The sequence below is a fragment of the Micropterus dolomieu genome, linkage group LG09 (assembly GCF_021292245.1).
Source record: "Micropterus dolomieu isolate WLL.071019.BEF.003 ecotype Adirondacks linkage group LG09, ASM2129224v1, whole genome shotgun sequence".
NCBI lineage: Eukaryota > Metazoa > Chordata > Actinopteri > Centrarchiformes > Centrarchidae > Micropterus > Micropterus dolomieu.
The window spans coordinates 7665211-7691375 of NC_060158.1; the positions used below are offsets into that span (position 1 = coordinate 7665211).

A 26165-nucleotide genomic window follows, 5' to 3' on the forward strand; every position below is an offset into this window, starting at 1 on the left:
AAGAAGTCCCAGGACCCACAAATGACCAAAATAGGATTTTTATTTTTTTTTCCAAAACTGCTGCTTAACAAACTAAAATCAATATGAAAACACACAATACAAAATAAAAATAATATTCCAGCATTGCTCACACAATGAGAACAAACATCAGTTTGGATTTTAATTGTGATAGTGAGTAAAAAAATGTCTAAACGGGATTCTTTTCTCATTCACAAGGTTGCGTGTTGAGCTAGAAAAGCTCTGATTCTCTGCAGGAGCTCTTTCTTCACACTGTCTGGTACGAGTGCTGCATAGAAAACAAAGTTTTGTCAGAACACACAGTGGGTGAGTAGAAAAAGAGAAGCACCTGCAGACTGATATAATCCAGCACAACAGTACAGTGATTCATTCTGTTAAAGTACATATTTATTCTTGTTTTTTGTATTGACTGTGTAGTGTGTTTTCTTTATTATGTGTTTATGTGGACCCCAAGTATAGTAGCTGATGCTCCCCCCCCCCATCAGCTAATAGGGATCCTAATAAATTAAAATTAAAATAAATCGTGACACTTGACACAAACGCTGTTTGTGATGCTAGACTGCATTATGTTGTAAAATGTTTTTGCTTATTCATGTGTGTGTGAACCAGTTAACAATAAATGCCTTTTGGTATAATGCTGTACAAAACAACAGCATGACAAAGCACAGCCTCTAAATGTACCAGAGAATTGAATCAACACATAAAACAACTAAAAACATTTTATGGAAGATAGAATCTTTTGTACAAACACGGGTCAACCATTTGCTGTGAACGTCTACAGAGTTGAGAAGCATTACTGTCAGTGAAGCTCTGAGTGAAAGACGCTGGCTTGGTGTGAAGGTATAAGATTCCTATTTCTGCTCTTTGACTGAAATTTACTGCACTGAGCTAATAAATTTGTCTGTTCCTGTTTGGAAACATGCCAGATGTAAACTTGTAAACACAAATATGAAGTCATTTGCAGTTTACCTTTGCAGGCTGAGAAAATACATTATTTACCTTTCTTAAATATCTTCAAAGTAAGGTTTGCACTCAACTGTCAGTCCTTTTTAAACCTCTCAAACCCTTCAGTTTTCCCTTATTTTTTGTCCTTTTTAGTAGCTGTAAGATTAAACAAATCATTTAAGTGTGTCTGTCTCACATTATCATATAAATGTCCTACATCAGCTTGTTTCTGCAAGTGGTTAAAGCGACATCATGTTTTAAATGGCTTAAATATTCAACACTTTCTTATGGACGTACAATTCTATCAAATGGAAATATATGTTTTATAGTGACTGTTGTATTTAGTACGTTATTTTTGTTTAATGTTATATATAGTCAAAGTTCATAATGTTTTTACTATTCTATTTTTTTTATTTATTTTTTATTTTACACAAGTTATTAAAGCTGCAACTATTAATCAATTAGTTGTCGACTAATAAATGAATCAGGCAACTATTCTGATAACCAATTAATCCATTTAAGTAATTGACAAAAAAAAAGTAATTATCTGATTCCAGCTTGTTAAATGTGAATATGTTATGCTTTCTTTCCCACTATGACAGTAATCTGAATATATTTGTGTTGTGGACAAAACAAGATATTTGAGGACGTCATCTTGAGCTGTGGGAAACACCGATAGTCATTTTCCATCATTTTATAGACCAAACAACCAATCAATTAAAATAATCGACAATTAAAATGATTGTTAATTGCAACCCTATTACTTATCACTTGTATCACCTCTCATCTAATGTTATTCTGTATTTCTTGAGCATCATTTGATCCACATGTCATCAAAATGTGAAATCTTTAGAACCTGTGGGAGTTTTTTTGTTTACTTTAGCAGATTTTATACATCGAACAATTAAGTTAAGCATAATAACAGCTGCTTGACTATGATTATTATCATTTCTATACTTCTTCCACTCCTTGCTGTTGTGTTTGCATATGAAGATCTGTAGCCTACCTCTGCCTTTGGGTGTGACTTCTGCGACTAGGTCCTCCACTGTGACATGCTCCAGGCCCTTTTCTTTGATCACATCTGGACAAAACAGTTAATGACTTAAGAGATCCAGTTTCATGCAAGCACTGTTTCAAACACACAAACACAAATACCTTTGCAGTGTGCTTTCAGCTGATCCTTCCACCCACACTCCACCAGCTTTGCCCTGAGCAATTCTTTCAACCTGCGGCCACACATTCAGTTGGCATTATTTAAAACGTCTGATATCTCCAAACCATTCACGGCCAAATCAGTGAGGAGAAAAGCTTGCTTACCGCTCCCGCTCCCCCATTTCTATCAGCTTCTGGTTTATTGCAGCCCTCATCTGGGAGTCTTTGCTCATGATCTGTTTGAAATCAAGCACAACAATTTCAGTAGAATATGCACAAATAAATGCTTTTTTTTTTTTTTTTTGCTAGCTATCAGGTAGACGTTACCTTTTGTCGAGATGGATTAGCTGGAGAGCACACAGTCCCTTTAAGTTACCGTACCGTCTGAAACGTTAAAAACTGTAAGAAGGTTCCGCTCTGGCAAACGGTTAATTTACCACCAACCGACTGCGTCATTGCTAAACAAAAATGGTCATATCGAAAACTATATCTTTTATTTACACAAATTAACTTCTTTTTGTTAACACGACTAAATTAAACATTTATAAAGCCATACAAATAAAGAGAAAACACAAAGAACTCTACCTCCCGTGAGCGCCGGGGCAGGTCGTGTCCGCTGACAAATGGCTCCGTGTGCGACAAAACCGGAAGCGTGTGTCTCACTGACTCCTTCAACATCATATTGCTTCACATCAACTTGTGGATAAAACACAGTCATTTTATTTAAAAGACATGGCTGCGTCGAATTATTCTTTGAAGGTCAACAGAGAGCTGCTGGACCCTAACTTCGAAAGTTACAGGTTATCTCTGGACGCTATACCAACGTACAACGTAGAGCTGGATGCTAGTAAGAGAAACTAACTTACAGTAACAGTTAGCAGGTGTGCTAACTTAGCTCTGAGACCAGGCTAAAAGCTCTGCTGTAGCACTTCTTTCACAGCTGTAACGTTAAACAAACAATGAAGTAATAACACTGAAGCTGCTCTAGCTGCAGCCCACTGACTCAAGTTCCTTTACTTATACTTGAGGGGTTCAGAGAGTCACTTAAAAATGGGCAGTAAGTTAGTTTAAAATTGCACATCATCAGAGTAACTGTGACCTTAGCGGTAACAAAATATACACAAACATATATCTATTTATGTAGCGGTGTCTATTCAACGCAGTGTTTGTTAGTGAGGAATTTATATTGACTTCAATGTGGAATTGTCTTTAGCTTCACCACACAGCACAAGTCTAACGTTAGTTTAAAGAAAGAGGGGTAAGGAGGCTATACATTTAATATTTTAATTGCATTTGGTAGGAATGACTGTGCTCAATAGTGAACTGGACTTGTTTATAATGGCTCACTGAGTTATAAAGTGCCATCACATAAACACACGTGTAAAAATTCGAAATAAACTTGACATTTCAATAATGTAGAGAAGACATGAAAGTAAAGGTGCAAGTAGACATATGTAATCATAAAATAAAAGAGTGATACAGAGGGATGTGCTTGCATGTTTATTTTTCCATCTATTTTTATCACAGCCACAGAAATGCATTTTTATAAGCCTAATATAATGCAGGTACGAACAGGTCAAGGTTTTCTGACATGCTTATTTCAAGTAACCGAGTGGCTTTCAAACCTTTTTTTCTGTTACTAATGTAACACTGAGTGACAAAAAAGAATGAAAACGCTACTGGGCTGACACTGAGATCAATCTAACACATATACCAGTGGTGTGTTGACATAGAGGTGCACTTCTTCAATTTGTAACTAGTTAAAGTAATCTTACTCGTATGTCTTATTTTAACCTTTTGCTTTTTCATCTTTTTTACAGCTGTGGAAGAAGTAAAGTTGAAGGATACTCAGTACACCCTGGAACATGTGCGTGCTTTTGGCATGTACAACTACCTCCACTTAGACCCTTGGTATGAAGACAGTGTATTGTTTGTGGACTGCAAAGGACGGGTTCTCAGCCTCACAGTCACCCTGGTAAGCTTTTAAATCCTCTTGATTTTTCTTGAAGGTTGTTGTTCCTTGTTAGCAATTTACATTTTTGTGTTGTAGTAAAATGTTGGCCTGTTTGTATTTATCATTATCTAGATGTCAACATGTCTCCTCACCAATGTCTATGAGACAAATTCCTTCTTCACATCAAATGAAACAGTCGTGATTCTGATTTTACAGTTTTTCTCAATTGCTTAAACACTATAACCAGGCTTTTGAACTACAATTTCAGAACCATAACTCTACACACAAATCCCTTCATTTCTCATTGCCTACACCATGTGGTCATTCCATATTGTTCGCTCAAGTCAGCATAGGTTGAGCTCAATTAGCACACAGCTACCCAGGTAGAAACACAAAGAGTCATAATTGATCACACACCAATCAGAACCTTCAATCAATCGACCTTTATTTGTCGCCGTAGGGAAATTAGTTTGCAGCACACTCAAGTAGGCATTACATCATACGGCACAGAGATAACCATCAGACATACTGATAAACATACTAAAACTAATACTTCAGTAGATGGATAAAAGGGCTGGAGTCAGTCCATTCAGTTTTGGAACAATGGATCCAGAGAAAACTGAAGTCAAGGAAAGATGTAAAGGAGAATTCATAAGGACTTAGGAAAAGACGTCCGCAGGGCTCAGAGAATCGACAGCTCTGAAGCCCCTTTCCAGCTCTTATCATGGTTGCCATTAAATATGTCTGGGTCACTTCACTCAGTTAGGAACCTTCCTAAGCAAAAAAAGACTTTTCAACCGCAGCCTAGGAGTTGGAGAAGAAGATGGGATAGGAGGAAGATGAGGAGGTGGAGGAGTAGAGAGTGGAATAGGAGGAGGTAGAGGAGGAGGAGGAGGAGGGAAGAGGTGGAGGATGAGAATTTCTGGCCTGTCCCAGACCAAAGACAGGACACTGGGGCAGAATAATTAGTTGTTTGGTGTGTTGTACTGTACAGTACACTAAGGAATAAAAAAATGTGCAAATGTTTGCATTTGTTGTTTCTTTTGTTGTGTTCGTCATGTGAAAAGGTTTGTGAGGGAGAGAACCACAAGCAACATTACTAATAACCAGTTTTGTAGTATTGTTTTGAATTTATCTCACCAATGTGTAAGACTGTTGTAGTGAGGCGTGTTTTTGAGGGCTTGTGTGTTATGTCTGAGGGCAAAGTTTGGTTTTTCAGCAAGATTGAATGGTTTTGAGTGGAAAGCTTCATTTTGACCTGAAAATAGGATGTTTGGGGAATTGGGTGAGAAGTTGTGGATTTGTGTTAAGAGTTTTTAGAAAAAGAGTCATCGGAGGCAAGAAATGTGTCCAAGTCATCGAGAAAAACTGTATGACAGTGGAATTGTTGGTGGGCTTTAATACATCTGACACACCAGTAGGTGGTGACCAAATACTTGTGTAATAGCAGCTTCAGCCCACAATGTAGTTCTGACAGGTGATGTCAAGAGAAAATAATCTTCTCAATAAAATGTAAAGATACAAATCAATATTTAGCCTACATTTTACAAGCTGCAAGATCAGTGTGGCTGTAACTTGTTGTTCCTTTACTTAAGATGCTTATTGAGATTCTCAGTATTCAGGGAAATATACAACTTTTTATTCTGTGTTTTGTCCACCGTGTGAATCATCACCAGAAGATAAAGTTTTGGATGAGCCCTTGTCTGTCTGTGTTGATTTACATAATTGACTCAAGGTACTGATCCAATACCAAGATGCTGAGACAAGGAACAAAATCAGGCTTACTTTTTCAGCAGAGATTCCTTTTATGTCTAAGACATCATTGACCATGATTAGAGGTAATTGGTGCTGCAACTGTGTTTTTTTTTTTTATGTCTAAACTGGCCTGAATGATGGTCATCAGTCTGTAATCCTGTGAGACAGTATTTCTCGCTTTCAGTGGCATAATTAAATGAGTCTTTGTGAAAAGGTGTTTCTCAATTTCTAATTACAATCATCACATGATAATTATCCTCTCTGGCAGGCCTTTTGTGTACATTTACAGGGATTGTAGTGTTGCTCTGAACATTGTACATAGGCAGTTTACAGTTGGGGCGTTAATGGCACGGATGCTGGAGAAAATGATCTCAAAAGGTGCATCATACATTAGGTAGCGATATAATACGCAGTGTCACGCTCCATGGCAACAACAGGGCAGCTGCTGCATAGTCCTTTTGAATCACTGTTACCTCATGCAATGAGTAATTGATGCTCTTGTGGTGGTATATCTATCTATTACTAATAAGGCTCTGAGAGTCGTGAATCACATTAAAAGCCAAGTCACATGGGTGGCCACAGTTGGACAGTTGGTAACTTTGTCTCTCCTTGATGATGGTGTGTTGTTTCCTCTTATTCAGGTTTGATGTCAATGGTTTTATGCTGAAGGGATCTTTCTGTGGCCCTGAAAACAAGAAGAACATTGTGGAAGTGTATTTTTTTTTACTGTGTGTGTGTGTTTTCATATCAGATGTTAATCGCTGAAGTTTCTTATGGGATTAGAGTGCCCCATTCAGTATGAAAGTAGTTCTCAAGTGTTTCTATTTGAGTCACGACTGGACTGCTTTAAGAATGTAATTCATATTCAGTATCACCCATTAAACAGTGTTCAACAAAATCTTTTCCTCAGTTTTACTGTAACTTGCAATGAAATAGAGACAACATTTTGGTATCATTGCAATGCTTTTCTCCATCACTACTGCTGAAAAAATGAGTCTATTAGTTGATTGACACAAAATTAAATGGCAACATCTTTAGTAACCGATTCATTTTTTGAGTCATTTTCAAGCAAAAATAGCATTTCTTCTGACTCCAGCTGCTCAAATGTGAAGATATGCTGCTTTTCTTTTCTCTATGACAGTAAATTGCTATCTTTGGGGTTTGGACTGTTGATCAGACAAACAATTTGAAGATGTGACCTTGGGTTTTGAGAAATTGTACTGGGCATTTTTTTTACTATTGTTTGACATTTCATAGACCAAATGAATAATCACAAATGATTAATTAAGAAAATAATTGTTCGTTTCATCCCTATCAAACAAAACGTTCAAATTACTCCCTGTTGATATGAATGAAATAAACAGCTTAGATTGATGTAGAAAACATGTCTGTCTGTTTTCTGGATGTAGTACTGACTGATGGACAGATGGGTGACAAATTAAAGAAAAAACCAGTATGCACTGTCTCAATATGGAGTCAGGCCACCACGAGCCTCCAGAACAGCTTCAGTGCTCCTTGCCAAGTGTGTAGAACTCCGTTGGAGGGATGAACACCATTCCTTCACAAGATATTGTCTCATTTATATATCAAACCTTTATTTAATCGGGTAAAGATTTCGCAAGAGAGACCTAAGTATAGCAGGACAGGAAGAAATAATAAAAGGACATATAGCATCAAAGACGGTCATTACTAAGTAGATTTGAAGATTAAAGTTTTTATTATATCATTTGGGCTTATGGAGATGGTGGAAGAGATCATTGTCTTACACGCTGGTCCAAAATCTTCCATAGGTTTGAAATTGGGTTGAGATCTGGTGATTGTATCAACTACATGACTGTAGCATTTTATTCACATCATACTAACCAAACCGTTGATTGAGCCCTGGTGCACAGAAGCATCTGCATTCAAGGTTTTTCCTTTCATTTTGTCCCCCGTCTGGATCTGATGTGAATCTAGGACACCGCCCTGGGGAAGCCAAGAGAGGTCTACCGTTTAACCACTGACTCCAGCCAGTGTGAGGATCGTCTCTGCGCGTCCCTCAGCCTCACCTCAGCGACCTGGGCAGCTCTCTCTGACGGTGCCGGCCGACTGTACCTTCTCCGCAGCGGCAAGAGGGGAGATGGCTCCTATATGAAGTGGGAAGTGAGTACAACAGCTGGGTTTACTTCTTTAAGTCATACACATACACAATTTGAAACAGTTGTGTGTTTTCTATGATTGAAACATCTTCAACAGCATATTAAGTATATCCGTTGCAATATAATCAAGCAGTCAATGTGATGATAACAGGATAGTAATTAATCTGTGACTTTTTATTGACCTCTGTTGGTGACTAAATGGAAGTGCTCTTGTATGGATCCTATCCCTCTTACCTCCACAATAGAGTTTAAAATTGACACAAACTATTTAACAAAAGCAGAGATGCTGCACGTTGTATGTTGAAGAGGAAATAGGTCACCATGTACTACTGCTGCTTTGTCATCTGCTTTTTGTCTTGACACCACTGGAAATTAGCATTTATAACGGGTACTTTAATGCCAGTTACTTAATCATTGCTGTGTTGACAGCTGTTAAAAATTATGCCAAGCCTGAGGGTGAAGAGTGATGTTTTGAATGTCTGGTCCAAAGCCAGAAAGCTCAGCAACTGGTCATATGATCCTCGAGTCAATAAATACAGGAGTGTTATTACTAGTTATTAAAAAAGGTAATAATTATTACCGTGACAAATAAGTTTGTATTTTATGTTTGACACTTATGCCTGAATGAGGAAGTGGTCTTGTTGACCAAATCTAACAATGAATTGATGGTATTAAACTATTTTCTGTGTAATCCTATATAATGAACCACACTGGCAGACATGCTTATTCATTATGATGAACACTTCACAGGTAATGTCATCGTCCCACATATATGTACGTACTGTTTCCATAAAAACTGACCAAATGTGTAGTAATCTGTGGCTGAAAACAGTCCCCAACAAATGCTATATTTGCTTCTGATTGAGTAGCACTTGGTAAAATCTACAGTGCCCAGCTATTATTATATATTTATTTATAGACTATTTATTATATTGAGATACGGACTAACACAGTCTTAGTCTTGTAAGAAAAATAAAGAATATCACCAGGCCAACTTTATTCTTTAATCTGGCATGCAAATAAACATAAGTTGATGTACTGTATGCAACATTTAAAGGATTATATATATACAGTGTATTTGAAGGCGTAAATATTTAAAGGTATCACAATTAACCAAACAAAGAGTCATCTTTAGAAATTATAAGTGTATATAGCCTATAAATGTGCTCTTGCAAAATGAAGTCCTATTATTTAACAAAGAAAATGGTCAAAAGAAGAATTTTTAGATTCTTTCTGTGTTTAAAAAGCTCCTGAAATTGGCTTGTAGTAGTGAAGGATGAAGTCTTTCATACGATGAGTCTTTGTGCACTTTATCCTGTTAACAGGTGCGCAATTGGGATTGGCTACAAATGAGAGTTCACTCAAGCATACTTGATGCAATTCTGAAAGCAAAGTTCAAGAGTGGAATTTGTAATGAAGATTGAATACCCTGAGTTGGTAACTTCCAATGTTCTAATTTGAAGTTTCAGCACTCAGGGATCCCAGCCAAGCCACATTGCATGATCTTTCACTTTAGTTTGTGTGTGTTGTATAGATACTGGTAATAAACTGACTCATTAACCGAATATATTTATGCATTCACATAGTAAAGTCGGGCTCCTCAGCATCATATCACCTTCTTCAACCAGACAACTGTAGACACTGATTTAGAAATACTAGTTTGAATTAGCATTTTATTGATAAAATAAAGACAAATATCTCCTTTCTAAAGCGCAGTTTAGACCATTTAAAGCCATTTGATGCCAACAGTTAATGCTGTGGCCTTCATTAAAGCATATTTTACAGCTACATTAGCATGCAAACAGCCCTTAGTCTTATCATGATTAACCCTTTATCTTCTCTAACTGTAAAAAGAATAATGCAGGTATAAATCCTACTTTTTTATTATTGAATAAAGGGCTATTCTAAGTTCTAGTTTTATATTCAGATGCACAGACACCTCTTCTAAAGTCCTTACAAATTTTACATTTGGGTGATGGTTAGTAATACATGGGTAAGAGGGAGAGCTCTTTATTACTAATTAAAGGCAGAGCCATAAATATTAAAGTCTTCTTGCCACAGAGTGATAATGTAAAGCAGAGATGCTCTTCAGCATGTGCATCATATGACTACAGAATAGTTATCTTTTGATTTGATTTTAGATTGTTATATATATTTTTATATGGCTAGCTTTATTTACTTTTTAAAGAGAGCAGCCTTTAAACGTAACGCCCTAAGTTTGACACTAACTGTTGAAGAGGTCCTTTGAGAAAGACACTGGACACCTCTCTGCTTATTTACTTCATCTACAGTAGCTTTCAATTAGGATATCTTCCAGATGTAAAAGTAAATCTCTTTCTAAATTTTAACAGCCTCTTTGCTCCTAAACACTCAGATGTGTAGCATTTCTTATGATAATGTCTTAGTTAGGAACCTTAACATCAACAATGTGGAAAATTGTATATAAAGAACAAAACATCAACAAACATGTAATGACTAGATGCAGATGAGAAAGTTATTATAAATACAGAGATGTGAATAATGTTAGAGGCATAAAGACACTGCATTTAATATTTGGCAGTAATGACTTGCTGAGAACATTTTTGGTGGTTCTTACTTGTCTATAGCGCCCCCTTCAGGGTCATAGCTCAAAGAAGGCATTTAAAGTGTGGGAAGCATCATTTACAATCTGAAAGGCTAGTTTATTTGTATTGGAATGTTATTTCAATATTGTTATATTATTATTATATTGTATTGGAATGTTATTTCAAAACCAAAAGATCTTCATTTTGCAATGATATAAGTCAGATAAAAACGTTTTTTCTTGATGATTTACTTACATGAGAAATCAGTTTTTGGAATTGTTGTGCATTAATTGAATCTCCATTGACTTATAGAACTTTGTTGCTGATTATCAAATCCAGCATTTACTTGTATGAAAGATTTATTAAAATAACATTAATGCCAGCGAACAGATTTTTCCGGCTGTAAATGTATCCTGTTAAAATCATTGTACTTGTTGATTTTGTGCCTGCAGCCACTGTTCAATGAAGACATGGGGGAGCCTTTCACCATCCTCCACAGCATCTCACACATTCAGGCTGGAGTGCACACCATTGAGGTCCTGCTGCTTCGCATCCAGAAAGACCCACAGGAAACCAAAGGAAGTGGATTCTTAGTGTCTCTTGAGTGGATCACAGTCGCCAACACTACAGAACATGGTGGGTGGTGCATTGACTGATCATAATTTTGGTAATTGAGCATGAAGTAAGATAAGACAGGTATGCCATCATAATTACGTCTGAATTAGGATCTAAATCTCAACCCCGTTTTCATTTTTACAGTATTCATACCCAGTAGAGGACAGAAATCCGTGTTAATTAAACCATACTAGACAATGTCCCAGATGTCATTAATGTTATCTGAGGCAAACATTGGCAAGAAGGATTTTCATTAAAGGTTTTGGCACTTGCTGAGAAAGAAGGACACCCTGACTAATGATTCAGAGATTGAACAGACAGAAAAACAGAAGCAGCCTTTGGAGAGTCCCTTCCTAATTTAGTTGGATTTAAAGATGTAGCCCTTTGATATCTGAAAGCTGTAGAAAGGTCTTTTGTTGTTTGTGTAGTGACTCAATGTTTGACTAAATCTACATTTTGTCAATTATAATCAGGTACAAGGTACATTGAATCATAATATTACAACAGAGTTGTAAAATGAAATGCAGTTTGTAATTACCTTCTGCTACAACGCAGACAATATAAATTATCTCACAAAAGTGAGCACACCCTTACATTTTTGTAAATTGTTGATTAGATCTTTTCATGTGACAACACTGAAGAAATGACACTTTGCTACAATGTAAAGTAGTGAGTGTACAGCTAGAATAAGTAAATTTGCTGTCCCCTCAAAATAACACATCACAGAGCCATTAATGTCTAACGGGAATTCAGGCAGATTACAATCATCTTGACATATGTACCTGGACCAAAACATCAGGAGGCCGCAGGTAAGATAGCCGAGAGCTTCAACACTGCACTCCTACGCTCACTGGATCAGCCAGTGGGGATTTCTCAGGGATTTTAACAACTGTGGTTTAGCACACCATCTCCCCACTCTCCATCAATACATCGACTGTCTGACGAGACACGCGCGCACATTAGATCGATGTTTTGGTAACATACCAGAGGCATACAGAGCGCTGTGTCGTTCGCCACTGGGAAGGTCTGACCACAATGTTATTCACTTGCTCCCTAAGTATCGAAATAAAGTGAAGCGAGAGCAACTTATAACTAAGGATATTCAGGTGTGGAATACAAAAGCGAGGAGATGCTGCAGGATTGCTTTGAACAAACAGACTGGCAGATATTTTTTGATTGTTGTAAAAATATGGACAAACTAACTTTAACTGAATACATGATGTTTTGTAAAGCTAATGTCACTACTAAGAAAACCATAGAAATATACCCTAATAACAAAACAGAGGCTTCTGCAGAAATGTGCCAGTGCATTAAGGAGAGGAGTATGGCTTTTTACTAATGGGGATATGGTTCTAGTTAAACAAAAGAGAAAGGAACTAAGATCAATTTAAAAAAAGGTAAAATACAAAGAAAAGGTAGAGACTCTGCTTTGTTCTGCTAATATCCGGGAAGCCTGGGAAGGACTCAGTTTTATGATGGGTAAAGAGGGGGAAAAAACAAGCTGTCCCACTGATTAAAAGGGTTTTGTTCACTTACAAACTGGATCAGTTCAATTCTAGAATTCATAACCAACAGTGTTCTGGCTCTAATAATGACTTTGACATATTCAGTAACACTACTGATCACTCCGCTGTTGTACTGAGTCAGAAGTAGCAGCAAGTCTGGCGAGTATTAAATCTAATAAAGCAACTGGACCAGATGGTTTAAGGGGCAGGGTGATGTAAATGCTCCGTATAGCGCCTTTCTAGTCTTTTCGACCACTCAAAGCGCTTTTACACTACATCTGCATTCACCGTTTACTCTCACACTCATACAGTGCTCAAACAGAAACTAACATTCACACACATTCATACACTGGCGGAAGGGGAAATTTGGGGTTCAGTATCTTGCCCAAGAACACTTCGAAAATTCTGTTCCCAAAATATGGAAATCCTCCAATATTATTCCTGTTTCTAAGAACAGGTCCACTTCGGTTTGCATACAAGAAGGGTAGAGGTACTGGAGGATTTTAGCTCAGCTTTAAATTGTATGCAAAAATGTACTCCGATCAAGCGACTTTGTGATATCAACACCAACAGCTGCATTACACAACAGGACTGGCCACAGAGAGTGAAGTGCAGTAGCGGTATTGTCTCTGATACAGTTATCTTGAATTCAGGAGGACCTCAAGGCTGTGTGCTTTCACCTGTTTTGTTCTCTTTATATACAAACAAAATGTAGATTATGAATTCAACATGCTAATTGTATAAATATACAGATGACATGGTGGTTGTTGGTCTTTTGCAGATGGGAGACACAGCTAAGCAGTCAACATATCTCAAACACTGAAGAGCTCACTAAGTGGTGTGAGCTCAGTGCCCTCTCTATTAATGAAAAGAGGACTAAAGAGCTAGCGATCATGAGAGACAACAGTGCTTGTCCATATTTCCCTCCTGTTTTGATTAACGATAAGCCTGTTGAGATAGTTGATGAGTTTAAATACATAGGAACCATGATTGATTATAAATTAAGTTTAACAGACAACAGAGTACATTTTTTTTTTAAAAAAGCAATGCAGCTTCTCTATCCAGAAATTGGACTCATACGACATAAGCAAAAATATCCTAGAGTGTTTATCAAAGTCTTATTGAAAGCATTCTAACTTTTAATATATGTTCATGGTATTAATGAATTTACTAAATTGCCCTCTGGAAGGTGCTTTAGAGCAGCTGCAGCAACTATCAACATTTACAAAAAGTCTTTCATACCAAATGCAATAATTTTACTAAATTCATAATGTCTCCACACTGGAATCCTATCCGTTATGGTCTGTACTGTGTATGTTGTGTTATTTATTGTGTTTTTGTATTGTGATTTTTAATGATGTGGTTTTTAATGTGCCTGTGAAGCCAAAGACAAATTTCCACATTTGTGGACAATAAAGACATTTGATTTTATTTGATTCAAACTGCTGGCAACAAAAGAGAGTACACCCCTAAGTGAAAATGTCCAAATTCGGCACCATTTGCCATTTTCCCTCCCTGGTGTCATGTGACTCGTAAGTGTTACAAGGTCTCATGTTGAATGGGGAGCAGGTGTGTTAAATTTGGTGTTGTCGCTCTCACACTCCCTCATATGGCACCTCATGGCAAAGACATCTCTGAGGATCTGAAAAAAATAATTGTTGCTCTACATAAAGATGGCCTAGGCTATAAGAAGATTGCCAAGACCCTGAAACTGAGCTGTAGCACGGTGACCAAGACCATACAGCGGTTCAACAAGACAGGTTCCACTCATAACAAGCCTGTCATGGTCTGGGGCTGCATGAGTGCTGTCGGCACTGGGGAGCTACAGTTTATTGAGGCAACCATGAATGCCAACATGTACTGTGACATACTGAAGCAGAGCGTGGTCCCCTCCCTTCGGAAACTGGGCCACAGGGCTGTATTCTAACATTATAATGACCCCCAAACACACCTCCAAGACCACTGCCTTGCTAACGAAGCTGAGGGTAAAGGTGATGGACTGGCCAAGAATGTCTACAGACCTAAACCCTATTGAGCATCTGTGGGAAATCCTCAAACGGAAGGTGGAGGAGCGCAAGGTCATCCACCAGCTCCGTTATGTCGTCATGCAGGAGTGGAAGAGGACTCCAATGGCAACCTGTGAAGTTCTGGTGAACTCCATGGCCAAGAGGGTTAAGGCAGTGCTGGAAACTAATGATGGCCACACAAAATATTGATTATTTGGACGTATTCACTTAGGGGTGTACTCACTTTTGTTGCCAGCAGTTTAGACATTAATGGCTGTGTGATGTGTTATTTTGAGCAAACAGCAAATTTACACAGTTACTGTGTAAATATTGTGTATTGTGGCCAGCTGAAGGCACATCTGTGCAATACTCATGCTGTCTCATCAGCATCTTGATATGGCACACCTGTGAGGTGGATGGATTATCTCGGCAAAGGAGAAGTGCTCACTAACTCAGATTTTAACAGATTTGTGAACAACATTTGAGAGAAATAAGCCTTTTGTGAAGTTAGATACAGTCTTAGATCTTTGAGTTCAGCTCATGATGAATGGGGGCAAAAACAAATTGTTGCGTTTATAATTTTCGTCAGTGTAGTTTTACAATTGTATCAGTCAGCAAGGTTTGAATATTCTAATACTAATAATGCTGCAGGTGTGTGTGTGTGTGTTCTCCCTTACCATTAAAGTGAGGAGAAAAGAGGCTCTGTGAAGTTTTATATGAAATATTATGCATAGAGAGAGAGAGAGAGAGAGAGTGCTACCCTCCAGGCAGACAATGGACATAAAGTTGTTACCGTGATGCAGAGACCGTGCGCAGTCATAACTCTGGATGAAAGATACTTTTGTTACAGATTAATTACTCACCACTCTAAAACTCTTGCTCCAGTCCATGTTGCTAAGCTGGTAAGGGGAACACGTACAGCTGAACCGAAGCCGTGTTTACCGGCTTCTCACTGACCCGCCCTTCTCTGGTTCGTCTTGGCTAGTAGGCCTTAACTAGGAACTGCGCATGTGCAACTCCCAACAAAGATCATGTAGAGGCAAGATGTATCACTCCATAGCTAAAATGAAGTGTTCAACGCAGGGTGAAAAGAGGAGCTGCAGCAATGTACAGTATGACAAAAATATGGTGTTTTTTGAAAATTAAACCATGTAAACCTGTTCTGGAACCTCGAAAATGAGCATAATGCCAACTCAATTGTGTAAAAATAAACAAATGATGCTTATTTTTTAGGCACATTATAACATTCATCCATGGTCTACTTTTTCAGTTTAGATTTCCTATCAATGAATTGGAAAAGAAAAAAATTATTATGAGTTTCAGCATGGTAAGACAAACATCACAAGTAGTACTGGAATAAAAAGCCAATTAATTGATTTGTAAATTATCTGAAAATGAATTTTTGGCTATGTTGATAATTGATAAATCATAGTTATGAAGTGTACAAATAAGCATTTGTTGGTTTCAGCTTCTTAAATGTAAAGGTCTCTTAATTGGCTTCCTTTTGGGATTTTAATCTAATGTTTAGAACTAAATGGTTAGACTAAAATAACAAATTAATTAAAAGTTAAAGGATGCAGCCCAGTTCTCACATGAAATCTGACAACATCAGGGGTTTTACTACAATTACACCAAAATAATGTCTGTTAGACCTTTGCTGTAATTAGCTATGTAGTTATTTGACTTAAAAGGGATTTTCAGATAGAGATGTTGTTATAGTAAGTAGATGGGATTTGGTTAAAAGCCCAATTAGGTTTTATAGTGAGTTGTCAAATGAACAAAACATACAGAAAATACAGCAATAAATAAGCCATAGCAACGAATAACAAAAAAAAAAGGCATTACACAAATGTTGATGTCAGCACTGATAACCAAAAAATCTGAACAAAGCAACAAGAACAAAAAAGAAACCAGGAAACAGCACCTCTCACTTTCACAACAGGTTGCAGACCAGTTACATTTTGTCCAAAGAACTTTATAGCTGATGGAATAAAAGACTAGAATATATATAAAGAATATTTCTCTGGGGAGGTAAAACCTTCGCCCTGATGGAAGCAACTTGAAATCATTGTGTATTGGGAGCTTACTACATGTTTTAGTTTGTGTAATTCCTATTGGTTTAACGGAAGGCCAAATTGCTTTACACTTTCATCAATGTATCCTTTACCTTCCAAATGCAGGTCAGGAGAAGAAGTATGAGGTGAAGAAAAGGAGGCTCCTTAGGGGGAAGTCGGTGCCTCACTACGCAGCAGTGGAGCCGCAAGGGAAGGGGCTTATGGTGGCCTCGGAGAAACCGTTTGTCTTCACACATGTGGATGGTTGTCCTGTGGAGCTGCCTGACCCAGAGCCCATGGAGGTGGAGAAGACAGGTGGGTCAGAAGTGCTGCAGAGAAATCTGTCAGCACACTGCTAGGATTTCTCTGTTTTACATCATAACCCTACTAGGTATTTTGACACTTTAAAAAACATTATTTAGCCATGCCGCAACTTGTTATTTTCTGTGTTAGGAACCAAAGTGGATGGTAAGCTGTAGTAAACCACCATCATTGATAACTAGCAAATAAAAGCTATCCAAAATCAAATTAAGTTAATCTTTTTTGGCATGTAGGGTGAAAGGATCTCCAAAAACAGCCCTGACATATTCACTATTGTCATACTACACATTTCATAAGTTATATGTACACATTTAGCAGACACTGATAAATGTTTTTATTCATCCGTTATCCATTATTTACTCCCCTTTATTTGGTAGTGGGAAGGTAGTGCACATACATCATACCTGTTTTTGCTGGAAACGGCTGCCTGCTGCTGATGGAAAGAGGGTTAATGAGAGCAGAATTTGCAAACCATAAGAATGAGCTAAAAGAGGCCAAAAGGTTCTGTAGAGATCCAGGCTTTTCACTGTAGTTTTCATTACATGCGACCCCTTTCATATTGCACTTGATCATTTGATCCATTGTTGTTATAAAAACACTGATTGGTAGGTTTTTCACAAAAACATTACGACATAGATTTAATGCTGATATTTAATTTTAAAGGGGAAAACTCTTGTACATGCAGTCCTGTACATGCTAGTATATGTTGTTATAATGCTGATATCTTTAAACTTTTCAAAGAACATGCGTCCAATTGACATTTGTTGGTCTGTAACTCAACACCACAAGACCCTCTGTGTCCAAATATTTTGTTGAGCAACTCATTTTTAAAAAGTCATCAGAAGGTTTGACACAGTGTTTCTCATGTTTCAGACTTTGAGAAAACACTAAAAGATTTTTTGACATGATTTGGCGTTGATCATATTTAAAGTGAGACAGTGCCATCTTTATGTATTTATGTTTTGTTGTTCTGATCACAATCTGAAACTGGCCAGAGAGCGAACCACCATGTCTGTAAAACTGTTGAAACCGTGAAATACAAATGAAATACAGTCATCATCTGGGCTTAGAGCTACTGTTCTGCGTCTCTCAATGAAGTATGTGACATCACCACACCACTCATTCCTTGGCATTTCTGTGACGAGACTATTTCCGGTTAAGATTCATCATGCATTTGCATCTGTATTATTATAATTTTTTTTTTTCAAAGCAACATTCACTTCCTCCGCTCATTACCTTAAAGAGACACAAACTCACTAGTTGGGTTGTAGTCATAGAAACGCCTGAATGGGCAGCAGAATATTCCCAGTCAGACGGGGTGTCAGATCTGGTATACTATGAGTGTGTATATAGCGCATTAGAATTGGTGTCTATGTTTAAGCCAGCAATTGATATATTATTCATTAATATGTTTGTTATATAGTTTATTAATTGATGAACTGTTTTGTTTAAAAATGTCATAAATAAAGATAGATGCCTGTTACTGGAGTCCAATAATAACAAAACCCAAATTTGTGAAAACTAGCATATTCTTACAGACTGGAACAAAAACTATTTAAAATCTAGTTTTCCAAAATGCTGAACCATTCCTTTATTGACTTGGCTTTACATTTGTATTTCATTTGCACTAACTCTAACCATATGATTTGGGTGGTTTTCACAATACCTGAACTTTTCTCAAATTCACAAAACATTCTGTGTCTACAGTTTTTTGTTGTTCTTTTTAATTCCTTTTCCTGCTTTTACACTCAGTTATACTCACAACCTATACACCAACAAAACACCATCTGTTTCAAGAGATATGAAAAACCTCAGGTGACCCAGACAGGTGTGTGGGTGTGCGTGAGAGTGTGATGGTGCAGAAGCAGAATAATGGCAGCTTTTTAGCCAATCCTTTTATCAGCTCTCTGCCTTTCTCCTTTTGGAGAGGAAGAAGTGGATTAGATGTCAAGAGAGGAGGCATCTTCAAACAGGCGTGTAAGTGATGAGAGAGGAAATGCAAAGGTTGCAGGAGAGATGGAGGTGACTTAATGGTATGCTGATAGAGATGAGCTGCAGAAATGCATATAGTGTGTGTGGATATACTGTATAGATAGAAAAGTGTTCAAATGAATGGTTGGCAAGGTATCTGAAATATAATTTAGATTATCACAGGACACCAAAAACACTCCACTTATAAATAAATAAATAAATAAATGTCAGAAGCAATACGGTGTGACTGGATCATTTATAGAACTGGATAGTTTTGAAGATTTCCATTTGCTGTGAATGCAGGGTTTGCCAACAGAGAAATTCAAATAGAGAAGAGAGATGAACATTGGAGAGGTTAGGAGAAGATTGTGAAATAAAAAGAAAGATTTGGCAGCTCACCTCTTACTTTCTCATTAGTTTCTTTTGTTGATTCAGTCTGCAACAAACAAGTGATAATGAACATGTCTCCGTTCCTCACATCCATGCCAGATTTGGAGCAGGTCTGTTGGTTTAGAGCATCATAATTGGACCACTTTCAGTGCTCAAGCTTTGCTAGTGTTGTATATGGCAATTCTGGTACAGTGTTCTCTCTATAGGAGTGTTGTATTTGAGAAAATTGGCATAGAATTGTTGGTGTGAATCAGATTATTCAGCTTGGGGTGATCCTTCTCTGCCGTTTTAATCTAACTTAATCAAATATAAATATCTTTTATTGATGTTTTACTATCATAGTTATAATGCCAACCTGTACCAAAGCATCTCTACTTCTGTTTTATTTGCAGTTGACTATATTTAACTACAGCTTAAGTACCTCCTGTTTATTTATATTAATATGAAACCAACAAGTAAGAATAATCATCCTTTACTTAAGTATAAGCACCAATAAAACAATGTAAAAATACATTAGAAGAAAAAGAGAGATGATTAATAGTGTTGGGAAGAGGAATAAACAAGGTTCTGCTACATTAACCTGTATATTCACTTTTTGGGTGTTTCTGTAATTTTAAAAAATATTAAATATTCAATCATTTTACCTCTTTGAGCCCCCAAAACAGTTATTAAAATGAAGCAATTTTAGGAGTTAAGTAGAAAAATCAGTCTTTGCTGGAACTTCTAACTCATGTGAAACATGTGTCACAAGGCCCCTAATAGAGACAGATTTCTTTGTGAGGGATCACAAGCAAATATCCTAATCTGTAAAGTAACTATTAACTTGAGCTGTCCTATAAATGCAGTGCTGTAAAAAAAAAAATAATAATAATAATTCTCCCTGAAATGTCAAGGATCTGAAGTATAAAGTTGCATCAAATGTAAATACAGGTACCTCAAATACATGGTTAATGTGCTTTGCTGCTTTCCACTTCTGATACCACAATATTAGTATTAAGATATTTCATTTGACTGCACACAGTGGTGCCTACTAATTAAGTGTGAGCTGAATATAATCTGCTTCTCTGATATCTCCTGTCTTGAAGTTTAGTGATGTGAATCTTAAAATTCTCAAGGTCTTCCTTGTAGCTGGTGCTAACCATATGTTGTTTACAAAATACTAAGCTACCATACTTTTAAATGAAGTTTGGATTCTTATTCTGTTTTCCAGCTAGTGAAATGAGGTGGACTGTCGAGCGATGGGGTCCCTGTATTCTGCTCTTTTTGTAAATGCCTGGCAGCAACATTACAGGAAGGAGAAGACATTTGACCTCAGGCAAGAGCTCAGAAAAAAGGAAAAAACTGTAGCCTCAAAGAAAATTATATATGAGTTTCCCTTCTGACTAGCAACAGATGAAAAGGACTTTCTTGATGAAAGAAGGTTTCAAAAGGACTTTATTTTAGAAAAATTTGTCAGTGAACAACCTCTGACTCGTTCTTGAAAATTTGATTCAAGCACAAGGCTGCAAAATTGTTTCCAATCAGATATGCGATGGGATTGTTTGCTCCATTTATGATTATGTACTTGGCACCCAAAGTCATTTTATCAAGCATCTGTGGACTGTTAAAGACAAGGACACAAGGTTTGCTGTTCACACATTTTCCAACAAGGCTTTCAACAAACTTGTCTGCTGACTTCTACTTCATTCAGGGTGTACATCTGTTCTTACTAGTTAGAACTCCAACTCTTCCTGTGACGACTCATTTTGTGTGTCATTATAGCCTACCACACAGTGTTGTCGTTGACTACTAAAAAAATGATTTGATTGCAGATCACAGCATGCTAACAGGCCAGTCGAGGTGCTGAGTCAGAGGCAACAGAAATTTGGCTTCTTAACAATGTGGGCAATGGTGAGAACAGATTTGTTCCTTGTTAAGAAGGAGCGGAAATGCAGCTGTCATGTTTGTGAAAATTGTCTATAACGGAAGTAGTTGAGTGCCAATGCCTGATCTAATTAAAAACTCATAACTATAACTTATTAGACTGCAGTTAAGGGCTTAGCTGTTACATTCACAACTAGAAAGCTCAAATTCAGAGAGAGCATATGTTATCCAGTGCTGCAAAATTCTCAAAATTTTTGTTATTTGAATAATATAAAATGTGGTCCTAAATCTGAATTGAAAACATATTGATAGATGATCATGAGATATATGTTCCAGATTTTTTTTATTCAAGCACGAGAAAAAGCCTTATTTACCACAGCAATCTTGAGAAATCCTTTAAAAAATCATGAATCAGTAACTGGCTTGAATCCACACCAAAAACACGGGTTCCTTGGCCGATGGCCTAACATTGCACTAAATTTGACTGAGATCTGTTAACAGGTTTCTGAGATATCATAGCAGACAAACAGGACTAAAACTTTTCACTATGTAGGGTCCTATGTAGTGATAGGGTCATATAGTGATTCATTTATTGTCTCCCATGTGCGATATCACTGAATATTCAGCAGTAATTCCCTTCAGTTCCTGCACTATATTAGATGGTTTATGTATGACTCTGTAACAGCTGGCACAGGACTGTCATTAACCTTAGCAACATATATTTCTCTATTTGAATTCAGATCCCATTTACTTCTGGCAGCAGACAGTGGAGGACATCACAGTGTTTGTGCGCATGCCCGAGGGTATCACCAAAGAAGAGGTGTTGTTTAGGCTGACAGCAGACAACATCAGCATCGGAGTTCAGGGTTTCCCTCCTTTACTGGAAGGCCAGCTCTACGCATCTGTAGACCCTGAGGCCAGCACCTGGATCATCAAAACTGACAAAAGGTTTGCATCCTAAATGTGCCTGAAAGTTGTTGTTTCTGAGTTGTTCTTTGATTTCAGTGTTTGTTTTCAGGAGCAGAAACAGAACACCTCATAGTACATTACAGCAGCATTTCTGTTTTCAAAATACTGCTTGTGAATGAGGTAAAAAGGGAGCCACGAACCATTACCTCCAAGGAGCAGTTTCCTTCTCTCTTTACTCTCTCACTGTATATAGCATTCGCCCCACGAATGTCAAAGGAGAAAATTGTTTCACATCTGTATATATGGAATATGGAATATTGACCAGGTGCAGTATTCATGCACGATTGCAGGGAGAATCTTGATGCAGATTAGTTTCACATATCATGTTTTGGAAATTAATTCAGTTATTTGCAGTTATTAATCTTTTTGGAGTGCTGGAAATGTGGAAATGAAGAAGTAGTTTTCTTCAGTCCCATTAATCCCATAAAATGAGCAAATTTTCTCTAGTCATACATCCACTTATTTCTGACAATATTCTTCAGCAATTGAGCAGAATGGCCAGTCAGTGTACAGTCAAGAAATTCAGGTCTTGAAAAGGTTTTCACAGTATGAAATGAAAAATGTTTTGACAAAAAAAAAATCCAGCTTCTTTTCAGGGGTTAATATTCGTATGATTTTTTTTTTTGACAACACTGAATCAAAACATTTGTGGCTAGAATTTGTTTTGACACTGAGCTACAGAACCTCTTTGTAAATTGCCACCAGATTGTGTGTCCCTGTGGCCTTGGTTGCAGTGTCCTTGTGGGGTCTCTCAAGGCAAATTGGTCCCAAGTAATGAGCGAGAGACCCAGAGCGATTCAAGAAGCATTATACATTAAATCAACATTCACCTTGCCCAGAACCAGGAGACTGGGCTAAATTCCTGTTGCCAGGCTTGGGAGTGGAGCTTTCAGGCAAACATCAGACAATTAAGGAAGGGCCTCGCTCAGGCTGTTTTCAGCAGAACAACTTTAAGAAACTTCTGAAACAGACTGAAGCATGCCTTCTGTAGAGGAGGCGGAGTTAGAAGACTTTAGGTACAGTCAGATGTCACCTGGCATGTTGTGGCCAAAAAAAGGCAGGACAAAGAAATAGCATGGGTAGGATTGTAAACATAAACTACGCCGCTAGCATGGCTAGCATCTTAACAACAGCAGTCCACAAAGATGTAAATTATACAGCCATCCATCCATCCATCTTCATCCGCTTATCCGGGGTCGGGTCGCGGGGGCAGCAGCTCCAGCAGGGGACCCCAAACTTCTCTTTCCTGAGCCACATTAACCAGCTCTGACTGGGGGATCCCGAGGCGTTCCCAGGCCAGTGTGGAGATATAATCTGTCCACCTAGTCCTGGGTCTTCCCCGAGGCCTCCTCCCAGCTGGACGTGCCTGGAACACCTCCCTAGGGAGGCGTCCAGGAGGCATCCTTACCAGATGCCCAAACCACCTCAACTGGTTCCTCTCAATGCAAAGGAGCAGCGAGTGCAATACCGCCTCCGCTGCTCCAATTCTCCAGCCAATCTCCTCCTCCAATCTCCCCTCACTCGTGAACAAGACCCCAAAGTACTTGAACTCCTTCACTTGGGGTAAGGACTCATTCCCTATCTGGAGTTGGCACTCCACCGGTTTCCTGCTGAGAACCATGGCCACAGTATCTCCCGGGGGACCCGGTCATACAGCTTCTCCAGATCTACAAAGCACATGTAGTCTGGATGGGCATACTCCCAAGCCCCCTCCAGGATCCTTGTGAGAGTAAGGTCAGTTGTTCCACGACCGGGACGAAAACCACATTCTCTTCGATCTGAGGTTTGACTATCTGCCGAACCCTCCGTTCCAAAACCCTGGAGTAGACTTTTTCAGGGAGGCTGAGAAGTGTGATACCCCTGTAATTGGCACACACTCTCTGGTCCCCCTTTTTGAACAGGGGAACCAGCACCCCAGTCTGCCACTCCTTGGGCACAGTACCCGACTTCCACGCAGTGTTAAAGAGACGCGTCATCCAAGACAGCCCATCCACACCCAAAGCTTTTAGCATTTCTGGGCGGATCTCATCAATCCCTGGAGCTTTGCCACTGTGGAGTTGTTTGACTACCTCAGTGACTTCCTCCAGGGAAGTTGACGAGAAACCCCCATCAGCCTCCAGCTCTACCTCTACTAGAGAGGGCGTGTCAGTCGGATTTAGGAGTTCCTCAAAGTGTTCCTTCCACCACCCAATTACCTCCCCAGTTGAGGTCAACAGGGTCCCATCCTTACTGTACACAGCGTGGACAGTTCCCTGCTTCCCCCTCCTGAGATGGCGGGCAGTTCTCCAGAAGCACTTTGGTGCTGACCGAAAGTCCTTCTCCATGTCTTCTCCAAACTTCTTCCCACTGCATGTAAATATCTCAGCAGATAAATTATACAGCCTCTTATGTTAAAGAGGTCATATTATATTATACCACTCTGAAACTCTTGCTCCAGTATAGGTTATAGTGTTTTTTGAAAATGAAACCATGTAAACCTGTTCTGGTACAACCCCTAAATAAAATTATGAACCTGAAAATGAGCATAATATGACCACTTTAACTGTCATTAAATAGTAACTTAACACTCTCTGATAATCTGTTTTTGCCTCACTGCTCGCTGCAGGTGTACTGCAGGTCCCCATGACATCACTTTTAAGTTAGCCTTGCTTACTTTGCGGTAGCATTAGAGATGCTAGGTGTGGTCAGAGGTGAAAGCAGGCTTCATCCAGACAATGGTTTTCAAGTACTCTTTAACCTCTATTGCTGTCCTTGCACTCATTATGGCCAAGCCGCATCCCACCTTCTCTGCTGCTTGTATTATTTTGATATTCAATTAAAAAAAGACAAAAATAAAAACAATTATTATTCCTCATACAAAGGAGTGGCCCAACCATTCCTTTAGGGCCTTGCCCACCTCCCTGTCAGTAGTCATTTAAGTATTTAAAAAGCTCTGCGGTGACATGGCGCCCGGGGTGGATGAGAATTGCCCTGAGATTGTTTGAGTGGCTTCTTTAATATCGCATGAAGGTCGGAGACAGAGCCGTTGGACTGGCAGATGGAGTAGTGATTCGCATTTTTTAAAAAGACACCAAAGGGTCTACTCCAGTTATTGCAGTATATTGTAGAACTAGAACTGTTGGACACCAGGTTCAGGTGGAGATGTTGTCCTGGTTGTAGAACAGTGGACATTTCTGCTTTTTAAATTCCATCCACTGTGACTCAGTATTGCAAAACAATGAAACACATAAAAGGCCATGGGGGTTGGATTCTTTTCATAAGCATTAGATCTATTAATCCAGTAATCAATGTGAGTTGAGTCATATCCCCCACTTTAAGACCTTTTCATCTTTCTCTCTATCAGCTCACAGTCTCTTCGCTTCCTGTTTCTTCAATACTAGTCCTCCAATCCATTAAGAGTAAAAACATTTTACATGGCCTGTTTATTCGTTTTCTGAATATCCTTGATAAGTCTGAAGGCGGTGTGGGTGTGTACGTGCACGTGACAGTATGCCTGCGTCTGTCTGAGTCTTGTCGAAAAATGTAAAAACAATGTGGTTCAGATGAGGAACAGTGTGGTGGACACAATCGTTTATCCTGCAAGCTTGATTTTATTTTTTGTTTTGTATTCTTTAAGCTTGTCCATGCTTATCTGTCAAAGATATATTTTGCCATCATTTGCCGTTTGGTGGGTGATAATTCCATACTGTGACAGGCTGCTGTATGCATGTAGATGCCCTTTTAAGATGTAAATATCTCAGAAAGCTTCACTCTGGGTATCAACAGCGTTTTTACCAAAGGATATTATGTTTGCCAAACATATTATAAAATACATTAGTTTGATTTGTTTTTATGAAGGGAAGATTCTAGATGGAAATCTAGCTGTGGAAAATATTTATGTTTGTCTGCGAGTGTGCGTGCATGCAGACTGCATCTGGATGGCCTTTTACAATGTCAATTTCTAGA

The 26165-nt window shown here is 38.4% G+C and overlaps 2 protein-coding genes across 2 annotated transcripts in view; one reads left to right on the forward strand and one right to left on the reverse strand.

Annotated features, from left to right (window-relative positions):
- Window positions 1-22: 22 nt before the first annotated feature.
- Window positions 23-2505, reverse strand: LOC123976101 (transcription and mRNA export factor ENY2). Its single transcript, XM_046057939.1, has 5 exons — window positions 2443-2505; window positions 2281-2351; window positions 2119-2189; window positions 1970-2044; window positions 23-286 (listed from the first exon to the last, which is right to left on the reverse strand). The coding sequence occupies exons 2-5, from the start codon at window positions 2346-2348 to the stop codon at window positions 210-212; spliced, it is 291 nt and encodes a 96-aa protein (XP_045913895.1). The 5' UTR covers window positions 2349-2351; window positions 2443-2505; the 3' UTR covers window positions 23-209.
- Window positions 2506-2737: 232 nt separating this feature from the next.
- nudcd1 (NudC domain containing 1) overlaps window positions 2738-26165 on the forward strand; it is a 41567-nt gene continuing 18139 nt past the window's right edge. The window contains exons 1-6 of the mRNA XM_046057938.1: window positions 2738-2962; window positions 3936-4090; window positions 7781-7966; window positions 10979-11162; window positions 16833-17021; window positions 21992-22199. Coding sequence (XP_045913894.1) covers window positions 2848-2962; window positions 3936-4090; window positions 7781-7966; window positions 10979-11162; window positions 16833-17021; window positions 21992-22199 — 1037 coding nt within the window. The 5' untranslated portion in view covers window positions 2738-2847. The remainder of the gene's footprint in view (window positions 2963-3935; window positions 4091-7780; window positions 7967-10978; window positions 11163-16832; window positions 17022-21991; window positions 22200-26165) is intronic.

Coding starts and splice junctions, on each gene's coding strand:
- LOC123976101 (XM_046057939.1), bottom strand. CDS start 2,348: ATGAGCAAAGACTCCCAGATGAGGGCTGCAATAAACCAGAAGCTGATA. Junction 2,190..2,280: donor GAAATGGGGGAGCGGGAGCG/GTAAGCAAGCTT, acceptor GTGTGGCCGCAG/GTTGAAAGAATTGCTCAGGG. Junction 2,045..2,118: donor GCTGAAAGCACACTGCAAAG/GTATTTGTGTTT, acceptor TGTTTTGTCCAG/ATGTGATCAAAGAAAAGGGC.